This window comes from Lontra canadensis, unplaced genomic scaffold, assembly GCF_010015895.1.
Source record: "Lontra canadensis isolate GAN:19392208 unplaced genomic scaffold, GSC_riverotter_1.0 scaffold2, whole genome shotgun sequence".
NCBI lineage: Eukaryota > Metazoa > Chordata > Mammalia > Carnivora > Mustelidae > Lontra > Lontra canadensis.
The window spans coordinates 4,701,788-4,715,591 of record NW_022630996.1 but is presented as its reverse complement, the minus strand read 5'-3'; the positions used below and the strand labels follow the sequence as shown (position 1 = coordinate 4,715,591).

Genomic DNA, 13,804 nt, shown 5'->3' with positions numbered 1-13,804 from the left:
GCATGGTAAAGTGAATGATGTGAAGCCTCGGGGCCCCTGACTTACAACCTCTTCCCAAGTCCTATATCTGTTTTTCATATTTGAAAATTTGCATTTCACTTCTGAAAGAGGTTACCACTACTGTAAAACAAAACTCTGGGACTCCACAAAACATGGATCCAAACTTGGCTCTACCAGTTACTGGCTATGGGACTTGGGCTTAGCATATTTATCTGCTGTGTGCCTCCATTTCTCCATTTGTAAAATGAAATAAAGCTGGCAATCTACTCCACAGCATTGTTTTGAAAATCGAGTAAGTATGTGTAAAATGTTCAGCACAGTGTCATGCACATAGTATGTATTCACTGTGCTTCGGCTTCTTTAACTCCCTTTTTGGTCATTCCTTACCTTCCTCTTTTGTGAGCCCTGTCAGGTCTAGGGTCACCCTCTTTGCAAATTTAGCCTGTGGCAGGCTTCTCTTTAATCCTTAATCCCTTCCCTTTGTATCTGTACGTTCCCTTCTATGAGCCTCTACGGTTGTTTATAAACTGATTTTATCTATTTGTTTTTGGAAACTTACTAAACCTGTTCATTACTTAAAGGACATAGCAATTTTGGTTTCATTTTCTCCCCCTGGAAGCCATCTGCTAGATTAGTTTTCCAAACAACAGCATGGAGAAGAAAATATTATCCTCAAACTTTTGTCATAAATAACATTCTGAAAACTTTCCAACGTACCATCTATAGAACTGCAGCAGTTACTTAGATCTTGTCTTCTCTCTGAAATTTTGATCTTTTCAGATATATTCAACTCCATGAATACTGACATCTATGAGTCAACTGTGGAACAGATTTAGGACATATGGATTTTTGCAGGTGGACTTGCCTAGTTCCTAAAACCAAGCTAAAACCAAGGTTTGTTTGATACTGTTCACCTCCAACCAGATCTTTAATGCAGTGTGGGTAGCAATTGAAAAAATTATGTTGCAGTGATTTATTGGCTTATTAGCCCTTAAGCCATATCAGTTTCTAGAATAAATATCTATTTCTGATTCAGCCGACAATTGTTTAACCAATATATGCAAGCATTTATATCAGGCTAAAATACCCAGGAGTCCTATAATCAAATATACATGATGGAATGAAAGTTTAAAAATATGGATATTCCTACTAGCCTGTAAAGCATCCTCACCGTGTTGCATTATTCTATGGATATCACTTTCTAGGATATCCCTAACCAATATGTGACCATCACTTTAAAAACAATTATTTTTAAACTAATATATATATAAATATCACCATGCAATGCCTCTCAAAATTATGTTCCATAGGCAATAATCAGTCTTGTATGTCAGGAATCTATTGCCTACTGAAGCAACACTGAGGCATCTTGAAGCTCAGCAAAAATTATGTCAAGAATTTAGTACAACATGCCCAGCCGCCTTATCTTCTCTACTCCCCACCTGCCCTTTCCATCTAAACTGTTTGCTATATCATGGGTTTAGGACATGATTTCACCCCCAAGTTTCAAATACACTTACAGCCAATATGGGTTCCAACCTCTTCAACATTTATTGTCCCTTCTCAAACACCAGCTAAATTAGGATTATCAAATAGAACCAAAAACTATGTGTTTGTGTGTGTGTGTGTGTGTGTTCATGTTATAGTCCCTGAAGTTAAGGACCCAACAATCACACACATATTTGTGCCACCCAGTTTTATGGTCTTAATTTCCCAGCATTTAGAGCAGCCCATCTCTAGTTTTCTCTCCTGTTATGATTGGTGGTGGCCCCTAGGAGAATCCTAATCACACTAGCAGTCCTGTGAAATTTCTGAAGAACATCTCCTCTTAAATTTACTATCAGGGGATCAAGCAAATGTGTCCTACAGTTGTGAACTGAAATCTACCACAGTTGTGTTCTCTACCTCTAGAGACTAGAGACGCAGACCGTTTTTAAGGCTACATACAGCAGGCATATGATTATGAGGGAAAAGAAAACATTTCTGTAAGCTAGGAAGGAACTGCTATGTCTTTTGAGGTCCTGGCTATTCTGAGAAACTCTGGTATATTAAGTAAATGAGGAAGGATAATCTAACTCCTCACCTGGACTTGAACACTATAGCTGAACGTTGACTTTTTCAATGGAAAAACAAACTTTAGCTCAACAAGGAAAGAGCATGAGTGAGAAGGATAATTGGGTCATTGACCACATACATCCGCTTGGCAACTCTCCTGCTTCCTTGATCTGCATATAAGGAGTACGCTGGTCACCTGGGACAGTACTTCTCTAGAACATCATATTCTGTCTCCTGCAACATGCACCTTCTCCAGCTCCTGTGGAGAGCCGGCCCTGGCGTCTTGGTCCTTGTTCTCTGTCTACAGCTGGGGACCAACAAAGCTCAGGAAGACACGTGAGCCAAGTCTTTTTCTTCCTCACAAAAATCCCTTCAGGGAGGGCTTCTATCCTAGCCTGGAAATCTATCCCTGAAAACTTTTCAATTTCCCAGATCTCTAGTCCCGGGGATGCTTATAAACCCCAGGTCAAATCCCACTTCTCTCCTCTTAGGAAGTCCTATCAGCTCCCCTCTATTTCCACTGGATGCTTCTAGGTTGTCCATGGAAATATGGCAGTCAGTGTGCATAAAGTCTTTTATTAACAGTCAGTCTTGCTCGATGACTCTCATCTACAACCTATCTATAGTATACACCTTTGTTAGATTTCTGCTCAGTAAACTTTATGTTCTCACAACTTGTCTCCTAGAACAGTAGGTTTAGCAGGTCTGTGATAGCTTTACACAATTTTGGCAGGACTGGTGAAAGGATCAGAAGCCTTGATCATTGATCCTTGACCCCAAAGTCTGAAGTTGAGCTAGCCCAGAAGCTTTGACATTCTTCCTATTCGGAAGCCCTAAGACAAAAGCAAGGACACACCCACCCACCACCCACAGGTACACAGGTTCAGGAGCACAGGTTCAGCAGCCAAATCACTGAGGGTACATATTTGAAGGAAGCAGGAAAATCAGGCAAATGAAGTAGGAAATGCAGCCAGGGTCTGGGAGAAGCAGGGACACTCAGCAAATCTAGAGGGTTTTCTTCTCAGGAATATGGTTTTGAGTGCTGGGTTTTTGGGTTGTGATTCTGATAATACATTCTGTGGCATGTCTAGATAGACTGTCCTGGAGTAAACCATTCAGAGTTTTGACAAGTTGCTATAGTGGAGGCCATTGTCCTAAGAAACACTGAGTAGGGGCAGGTTCAGATACAGATGTCACCCCATGTAGCCCTGAGATGGGACAGCAAAACACTGAAATAAGCTATACTAATTAGAGTGATCAGCCATCCCCATTTGCCCAGGAATTTCTCGGTGTTAGCACTGAAAGACCCTCATCCCAGGAAGTTCCTCACTACCAGGCAAGCTGATCTGATCACTCACTCTGGCTAAACAGGTCATTTTATCAATCCCAAATTCATTTACAGATGAGAGGAATTTTGGAGACACCTAATTCTTCACACCCTTTTCTATGCACTTAACACTAGAGCAACTGGTACAAGAAATGGAATATCTCCAAAATCTGGGACAATGAAGCATTGTAGCAAAAAACCTGAATTTCCTCCTGTCCCACCCAAAGCCAAAAGAGCTCAACCAAGAGTTTTTGGGAGAGAGAAAGTAAGTCTCCTAGTCCAGAACCCAGTTCTCCCTGATGGAAAAATCCTTGACTTCCCTCTGCCTCCATTTCCTTTTCCCATCAGATTGTGGTATGTGGCTTGAAAGTAGGGTATCATCTAAAGTTCCCATGTGTCCAAATTCACTGCAGAGCTAAAGAAATACAAATTCCTAGGCCCAGGAACTAAAGAAGGAGGATCTCAAGGATGACTCTAAAAATTCTTCCAGTGCATTAGGATGTTTATGGTTTAGTATGATTCTGTTGATATGGAATATTCTACTAACAGTAACTTGAGCCCTCCCACATAGTAGACAATCAACAGAACCTGGAGGATTTTATTAAGAAATGACATGTGATATTGTACTTTTATTCTCTTTTATTCTTGTCAGTGGAAAGAACAACGATGCTCAGTTTTAAATAAAGCACCAAAGTTACTTTATTAAACAAAACGGAGTCTGTAGAAAACAACCAAACCAAACAAGGATCAAATATTCCCAAGGGTTCTGATGCTCAGCAAATTATTCATATGCCATCATCCCCTTCCCTTGCACCTTCCCTGTTCCCTCTGTTCTGCTCATTGTGCCCCTCTCTCGTGGACAGATCTCTGATTTCTGCCCTGCTTCTCTCTTCCCAAAACTAGTCGAGAAGTGATAAAAATGCAATTGGACATGCCCTCAAAAGTAAAAGAAAATGAAGAAGTCACTCTGGAGCTTAGAGTTCAAACGGAATTAAAAGAATGTATGGTGGTAAGTAGAGACCTGGGGAAGTAAACTCATAAAGCTCCGACTCCTTAGTTATGAGTACAATTGGATTAATCTCTCACTTTACCATTGCATATCATACCTAATAAAATGCTGAATAGCAATCCTCATGCTCCCAGTTCTCATATGTGTTATGCTACTTGAGCCTCAGAACAATCATCAGACCTTGGGGCAGATTACTATTCTCATTTTACAGATGAAGGAACCTGATCCAGACAGGTGTAGGAAGAATGAGAAGGAAAGAAGGAATGAGTAGTGAGAAAAGCACAGCTAAATGGAAGAACAGAGGAAAAGTGTAGGGACTGGGGGAGAAGAGGTTAAGAGCTCCTCTAAGGTCCTAGACATGATTATTTGAGATGAGGGGTGAGATAGGGGGTTCTTACAAGAAAAACTGCAACCCCATCCAGTGGATTGAGGCAGGTGAACAGAAGAGCTATGTTGCTGAGAACACACAGGGTATGATTCCCTCCTCTGCAGTAAGCTCTGAGAAGAAGCTGTGTTCCTTGTCCCTCCCTCTGCCCTTTTGCTCTACCATCAGAAGTTCACTCTTGTTCCAGCCTCATCTCCCCAACAAAGAGCCCACACTCTCCTCCCTATTTCCTCCAGTTGTGGGAGGGAGTTCCAATCCCTTCACTAGATCAGAGGTTCTCAAAAGGAAATGCATGTAAGACTCACCTGTGCATTATCGCTCCTGTTTGGCTGCTCTGGGCCATCAGGGAAAGGGGTCTGTGCAGGTTTAACCCACAGAGGCTTTTGCCCAGGAGAGTGTGTCTTCTCCTCCCTGCTGGCAGACTTCTCACATGTTGTCACACACACACAATCTGCCCCTTGATAGCTACCACTGTTCTAGGCCCCACTGACTCCTTCCAGAAAGGCACTCTCTCAGGCAGCACAAGCATTTTCCTATGACAGAAGTTTCCTAACTCAAATTATATTTATGTATGATGATTAAATTGGAAACAAAATTGGGAGCATGAAGACTGTTATTCATTAGAATACATTCTAGAAATGGCCCCATACCTGTAAGAGAAAGACTTCTGATCACTGAGCAAAGAACAACACAACTGCTTTGTCAAATTTGTCTGTTTACAGTTCAAGAATATGAACCTTGTATGTTAATAGCGGGTAGGAGGGAAATCATCGTAATTTTTCAATTTTGTTTTATCATAACCACAGATGACAAAAGGAATGAGAACATGTGCATAAAAGTCTTGTGATAATGGTAGTTTCTGGTGATGATAGATAATGAAGTCTGTTTCTACCCCTGAGAAAGTGTTTAATCACATGTGAAATACTTTTGTGCTACTGTAACTTTAAGGACTATGTTTTAAGAACAATGCTAATACAAACAATGAATACTGTTATGCTGAAAAGAAATAAAAAATTTTAAAGAAAGAACAATGCTAATACAATAAAATATGGCAATCTTTTAAAAACCTACCCAAGTACAAGGAATCTCATAAAATAAATGATATTGTAAATTAGAAAGAATTTATGGGAAATTTTCTTAGTTCTGGCCAACCAATTTTTATTTGTAGCTTCTAATATTAAAAATATGTATGGTTGGGGCGCCTGGGTGGCTCAGTGGGTTAAAGCCACTGCCTTCGGCTCAGATCATTATTCCAGGGTCGTAGGATCGAGCCCCGCATCAGGCTTCTGCTCAGCAGGGAGCCTGCTTCCTCCTCTCTCTCTGCCTGCATCTCTGCCTGCTTGTGATCTCTGTCTGTCCAATAAATAAATAAAATCTTTAAAAAAGATTATATGTATGGTTACAAAAACATCATATTTTTAAATTTTTAGGAAAATATTTTTATATGTGTAAAGATTCTAGTATCTATTTTCAATTTTCTAATAATTATACTTTTGCAAATAAATTTTTGATCAAGTGAAGTATTAGAATCACAGATTTAAAATTAAAATCAATTAGGCACACCTGGGTGGTTCAGTCGGTTAAGCACCTGCCTTTGGCTTAGGTCATGATCTTGGGGTCCTGGGATCAAACCCTGGGTCAGGCTCCCTGCTCAGCAGGAAGTCTGCTTCTCTCTCTCCCTCTGCCCCTCCCCCTGCTCCTGCACACAATCTCTTTCTTTCTCTCTCTCTGTCTCAAATAAATAAATAAAATCTTTTTTAAAAATTTTGTATTTGTGGGACGCCTGGGTGGCTTAGTGAGTTAAGGCCTCTGCCTTCAGCTCAGGTCATGATCCCAGAGTCCTGGGATCGAGCCCCGCATCGGGCTTTCTGCTCGGCAGGGAGCCTGGTTCCTCCTCTGTCTCCATTTGCCTCTCTGCCTACTTGTGATCTCTGCCTCTCAAATAAAATCTTAAAAAAAAAAAAATTGTATTTGTAACTGAAAGAGAACTTGTGACAAACCACAAGGCTTAAACATTTGTGGTATGGACCATTTTGCTGGTCTAATGAAGTCTAGGGAACTCTTATCAGAAAATTGCTTTTAAAAGTGTTCCTAAAATGCATTGGATTACACAGGAAAACTACCATGTGGAAAAATAGTGATAGTATTATCATGCCCAGCATAGAGCCTACTTAAAATTTAAAAAAAAAAAACTTTTGAAATAGTACTATTTATATTTCTTTATCAACATATTAGCCAAAAAGTCAATACATTTAAAATATAGACAAGTTAAATTTTATTTTGTAAAAACTAAATTGGAAGGGGAGGTGAACCATGAGACTATGGACCCTGAAAAACAATCTGAGGGTTTTGAAGGGGAGGGGGTGGGAGGTTGGGGGAACCAGGTGGTGAGTATTGGAGAGGGCACAGATTGCATGGAGCACTGGGTGTGGTGCAAAAACAATGAATACTGTTATGCTGAAAATAAATTTAAAAAATTTAAAAAAGGAAAAAAATTTTAAAAAAACTATGTATGGGGTGGCTCTTGTTGCTCAGCTTGAATAAGTAGCTTCAGCTGTGCACTGGGTTTTGACAAGAAGTGGATTCCAATAGATTGGGATTTTTGTTTGAATATTCAAGTGTTGAAAACTCTGATTTATTAAGATAAACTGTTGTAAATGCCATAAGAAGGTAAACCAGGCAAGGGTAGGTTTCTTGAAAGAAACACCAGGATCTTCAAAGTATTCTGAGTAAAATTCCAATGGTGAGAACACCTGAATTAGCCATTTGGAGCTGACAGGCTATTCGGTGCATGGTTGCCAGTTACCTGGGCAAGCTTCAGGAGACAGGCAGATGGCCCCAGCCAGGACCATGCAACCCTGTGTTCAAGGTAGTGATGAATGCAGGCAATATTTTGAGATATATAAACATGTAAATTAATACTAACATACCTATGTTTCTCTTCATGATAAAATCATACACACTGCTAATGCCACTGAGGATCATTGATAACATAACAGAAGGAATACTCAATTTCAGTGAGATGTTGATAAAATAAAGATGAAATTTCTTTCCATCTGAGTTCACTAGACCCGCTGGGTCTATGAACTCTAGGATAACACCCCTGTGCTGAACACTAACCAGACAAAAGCTTCCTGATGCTGCTGAAACTTATGTATCTCAAGTTGTAAAGCCCTCTCAAATTAAAAAAGGAAATTTACCATCAAGATTTCATTTTTTTAACCTTCAGCCAAGTTTGGTAAGTAACTGTTTTCCTCTCACAACCAAGAAAAGAAAGACTGAGAGATGTCACTGCAATCATCAAAAGTCACAGAGTTTGAGAGGAGCGTGGTTCTGGCAATAAGACCTGGTTTTGGCCTCCATACCCAAGAGCTAAGCTGTGGTCACAAACCAGTTCCTGAAAGCCCTAGTTAGGGAACCACAGCAAACTTGCTCTTTAGATGAAGGCTGCCCCAGAATGAGTTCTGCTTGCCCTGTCAATTCACTAATTCTTCCTTTCAGAGCCCAGACCCACAGTGCTGCTAAAGCAGGAATTTGAAGATATGTTGACAGAAAACCTTCTGACTTAAATTTTAGTTCCCAAAATGATACTATGAAAGTGGACTCCACAGTGCCTCTGATCTACATCCATCCCTGCTATTTGCATACAAAGGATGTTGTCCTCATCTTTCTTTGTGCTCTCTTGCCTTTCTCTCCCTTTCCTGCTCCCCAGACTAACACAGGGTCCTCTCTACCCACCTCTTCCTCCACAGATTAAAACTTACCTCCAAGGCAGCCTCCTAATGGATGGTCCTTTTAATTATCTTTACACTGCCTGCCTCTGTGAGGGTTATTCAAGAACTTTCTACTGGGACTTTGAGGTCAATAGTAAGTATAGGGGCTATCCAAAGAAAGAACTATCCACTAGGGCAAGGGAAACCGTAAAGAGAAATGGGACTTTGGATGTGGGGCAGAATGTCAGGACAGAAGGGTGGAGAGAAAGGAGGGAAGAAGAGGGGACAGTGGATGGGGACTATGCCCATGTCTGAAAGTTGAGGAGTTGTGTGAGAAAAGCCCAAGGGAGATACACTTGCAAATGATTTGGGGAAACTGGGCCCTAGTAGGGAGGTGCCTAAAACTAGTAGAAAACCCAGGAAATGGGGTTAGAGTGTTATCAGAGAAGATCTTTGTCCTTTTCTCTTTCAGGAACTATGGCAATAGCAACAGTGGTCCACATTATTGAAGAAGAAGCTATCTGCCCTAATATATCAGTGGTGCCCAATGGAAAAAAATATTATTATACCATTAGGAAAATACAGACAGTCTGATCATGCTGGAAGACCTTGTCTAACTGCCCCCCAGGGTGGTTCCTTTAAAAAAAAATTGGCTGGAGTATCTGTTGTGGTCTATAAAATAAACTTCTCACAAACTTCTCGGTGTTCTGTTATGTCTTCCCTTCCAAATCTATCCCAGAGGAGCCTCAGAGCACCCAGAATTTCTAGAAATTTGTTCTCTCAAAAAAATGTTACTAAGGAGTTTATGGGTTCTCATTGTCCATTGGTAGGAGGAATGAGAGATGAAGAAATAGAGATGACTCACAGAATCTGAAATTCTCTGGGCTCCTAAATATTATGCCCCTTTCCTGTACCCATGCCCTGTGTTTCCTTACTGTAAGGAAAAACTCAGAAAGCTAGGTAATGTCAGGTGTTAGTGGAAAATGAAGGGCTATGGGAGCAATTAAGCACTGTTGGTGGCCTCTTTTGGAGAGCCATCTGACATTACATAATCAAATTGATTCTGCAGATACCATATGACCCATCACCTCTACAACTAGAAATGATGGTAAGAGACCCTGGGCTCCTAGGCCAATATATTCTAGCTATCAAAGAGAAAGCACCACTGAATAACCATTGTTCTAAAATATATGACACATCTTGAACAACATCACCATAACCCTAAATGGTGTGATCTCCGAGCTATCTCTTTAGTTGCTCATTTATGAGATTTTCCCCACATGTTGTAGGTTACCAGTAATTTCCTGATGATGCCATTAATGGCAAGCTGGTAGATTCTTTGATCACGTGCCCATTGCAACTCTTTCATGAAAAAAAAAAAAAGATTCCCGTAATCTGAAGAGATATTAGATGAGATTCCATGTCTAGAAATCAGATAGTCTTTAAGCCGTCAGATGGCAGTGCTGGCCAAAACACTGCAGACAAGAAGGATACATCCATATCTAGAATATATATCAACCTCAGTAGAGATGAACTATTGCCCCCTCAAGAGACAAAGGGTCCAATGAACCAATGTATTCTCCAAATGGTCTTCCCACTGTTGAGGTCTTAGCATTTGTCTCTGGGCTGAAAGGTTGGCAGCCACATCTAAATCACTTATGGTGAGAGGCACATGCACAATGTCGATGATCATTACCTCACTGGCCATCACACAAGCATTGGAGTAGCTAAGAACAGAAGCTGCCTTACAACCATTGAACCAGTCATCCTACCAAACTAATTAATTGTTCAACGTCTCCTCTGTGTCAGATTCTTTCTTATGAGCATTAACATGAGACACAAAAAACCACATACTTTGTAGCTTATATCCCTTGGTTCATCCAGATAGCCAACTCATTTATGAACCATACCTGGGTGTTTTATCTCTAAAACCCAGTTATAAGAACTCCCCCACCCATGAAGCTGCAGGCCAATCTTAAGGAAGAGTGTTAGTGCAGTGGGAGTAGCTGACATGAGATAGGAACCACAATTTTTCTGTAACTTAAGACCTCTGGACCAAGTTGGATCCAATTGTAACTATGCTATTTCCATTGTATGATGAATTGCTGCTGTACCCACCCAAATTTATAATTTGTGGATCAGCCAATACCTAAGTCATCATGGGAAACTCTGGTCCCATAGTTACTTGGTGTTTCATGGTCAAGTTTTAGGTCTTTATAGTGCTCATGTGCTCCTTTAAAAAAAAAAAAAAAGTTCTATGCTGCAAATGATATGGCTGTACTTCAGAATCCTATCGGTCTACTCTGCAACTCTCCTCCTAGGTCTCACCAGAGACTATACTCAGTGTCTTTAATCTACCATAGGAAAGATGAAACACATAGCATATAGGATATGCCAAGTAATACTGCCAAAATAAAGGGGACTTGGTTTGTTCAGACTGCCATAACAAAATGCCATAGGCTGGGTGGATCAAACAACAAAAATTTGTTTTCTCACAGATCTGGAGGCAAGAGGGCTAAGATCAAGGTGTCAGCATGGGTTCTTGTGAGGGCCCTCTCCCTGGCTTGCAAACAGGCACCTTCTCACTGTGTTCTCAGGTGGTGAAAAAAGAGGTCTGGTGTCTTTCTCTTCTTATAAAGGCACAGTTCTATCTTAACAGGACTCCACATTTATGACTTCATTTAACCTGAATCACCTCCTTAAAGTCTCTATCTCCAATACAGTCATGAGCAGAAGGGTGAGGAGGGTTACGGCATCAACATATGAATCTTGGAAGGGACACAATTCAGTCACAATAAATAAACTTTTTTCTCATGCCAAAGTTTGACCCTGTTACAGAAACCCTTTTTTGCTCTGATACCACTCAAAACTGGTGTCTTTTTGAGTCACCCAATAATGTGACTGAATGTGTCATTCACAAGTATAGTAAATACTGCCTCCAAAATCCAAAGTCTTCCAAGTATTATGCTTCTTTTATAGTGGTAGTTTATTCAAGGTGCTTTCTGGAAAAAATATTCTAGGGGCACCTGGGTGGCTCAGTCAGTTAAACATTCAACTCTTAATTTCAGCTCAGGTCATGATCTCAGGGTCGTGAGATCAAGTCCTGCACTGGGCCTGCTTGGGATTCTCTCTCTCCCTCTCTGGAAAAAAAAATTCTAGCATGCCCCAGACCAATGAACCCCTTAAAACTTCACTGGTGGGGTAGTCACTTAAATATGTGCATTGTATAGGTGTCTTACTAGAATATCAACAGCACCTGCTACTTCTTGCTCAGCAGATCCAATTAATAAAATATCATCAAGATGTGGACCTGTAGTCTGTTCAATGTCAGGATTATCAAGGTACCCATATTATAACAGGCATTAGGAAAATTAGGAAAATTAATATAGTACAATGGTAAAACCATGAATATGTATGACTGTCCATCCAGGCAAATATAAACTGCTCTTGATCTTTTTATTTGATGAGAAAAAAAGGAGCATTAATCATATCAGTAGCCACAGAGGAAGTGCCAGAGACTATACTTATATTTCTTGTGAAGATATCACATCTGACATGGAAGAGGTCAAGAGACTTTTTTGTGTATCTATTCATTTGCTTGTTTACAGTAGCCAAGCATGGCCCATTTTCATACATTTGACTTTGCATGAGCCAGACTGCTGAAGTAATAGAGGTATAATTCTGATCACCACCAACCATCTTTTAATTTTTTTAGGGTGGCACTTTCCTCTACCATCCCACTAGAATGAACTGTGACTTACTTTCTTAGCTTGGGGATGAAATTTCACCAGATCCCGCTTAACTGTTCCAATCACAACAGTACTTACTTCACAGATCAGGGAACCTATGTAAAGGTTCTGCAACAGTTTATTATATTCATCAAATTATACATTTAGGGACCAGAAAAGTGACCACAGCATAAGAAAAAATGTACTCACTGTGAGATGAACTTTGACCAGGACCCTACTTATCTCCTGGCTTCCATAGGTCTCATTATACCATGGAGGCATGATAGCATTTTGGTGTTACTCTCAGCTTAAAACCAGCATCCAACATCCTCAAAAGAGTGGTAGTTCCTCATTCTCCGGATGTAATTATTCTGGTGAATGACCAGAAGTTTCTTTGAAGAAAGACTGAGGTAATATATACTACAAACACATGTTGTGGTGTTGCAGGTCACTTCCTCAAGGGGACCCAGTCTCTCTTTGAATCAGTAGGCTCTGAGAGCTAATTCTGGTCTGGAAACTAGAAGGATAATGATTTGCCATTATGTTTGCCAACATCAGCCTTCTGCTTATTCAGTTGAACTTTTTGTATATATAAGTTAAACAATCCCCTGCTGTCTTTCCACACATCCTTCTCCTATAAACACCATGGTCTATTAGCCATCACCAAATATACCTGTTGGTGAAAGTTCCCATTATAATTTTGGCCTTGCTGCCAGTTACTTTAATTATGATACCCTTGCCTCCAACAGTGAAGTGCCAATTCCAGGCCTCTGCTAGTTCAGAATCTTATAAATCCCACTGATACACAGAAATGTAGATCTATAGAAGCATTTCTACTCTACCCCAACCTAGAGAGGACTGTCACCAATGAACTTATTAAAAATTCCAGTGCCCCACCTTCCCACTATCATTCCTTACTGTTTTACCAATGGGTATGTCTTTTGGGATTTCTCAAGTAGTAAAGTCAGCTAATTGATTCTCTGGCCTTGAATAATACCTCCACTCTGGCACGCTCTCTTCCATTAGTCTATTAAATTCCTAAATACTATGACCAGAGTTTGAGCATAACCACATTATTTTCCTCAGGTCGCCACATTTCCAAACTCTAGTGGCCACCCCAGCAGAATATCAGACTAATTCCAGATATTCTTTGCCAGGTACTTAAATTCTGAGTCTTGGGATAGAGCCTCTCTGTAAGCACCTTCCAAAATCCCAAATCCCAATGATCCCTACCCCTGACATTCATCCTTTTGTGTAATTCCTTTCCCTTGAGAGCAAGCAGGGAGTAATGACTTCCTTCTACTCAATGGAAAATAGCAAATGTGATGAGATGTCACTTATCTAGTCAAGCCCTGGAAATCAACAAAAGCTTAACAGGAGACAAAACAGTGAGAGCAACCTGCAGTTTGGTGCTATTGCAGCTCTGGAAAATACCTGGTCTCACCCAACTCAAGCGCCAGGCAGCTGCAGACTGGCCCACTAACAATAAAAGGACTAAACAGACAAAGAAATCCATTGCAGACAACTGGACTATAGGCAAAAGTGGCTCAGCCACAATGAGAGTGGGTGCATACATTTGTAGGTACA

General features: G+C 40.5%; 1 protein-coding gene across 1 annotated transcript; it reads left to right on the top strand.

Moving 5' to 3' along the window:
- The first annotated feature begins 2,274 nt into the window (after positions 1–2,274).
- Positions 2,275–9,188, top strand: PIP (prolactin induced protein). The gene is made up of 4 exons (XM_032865171.1): positions 2,275–2,391; positions 4,286–4,391; positions 8,529–8,643; positions 8,962–9,188. Exons 1-4 carry the CDS (start codon positions 2,297–2,299, stop codon positions 9,081–9,083), a joined length of 438 nt encoding a protein of 145 aa, XP_032721062.1. The 5' UTR covers positions 2,275–2,296; the 3' UTR covers positions 9,084–9,188.
- The last annotated feature ends 4,616 nt before the right edge of the window (positions 9,189–13,804 follow it).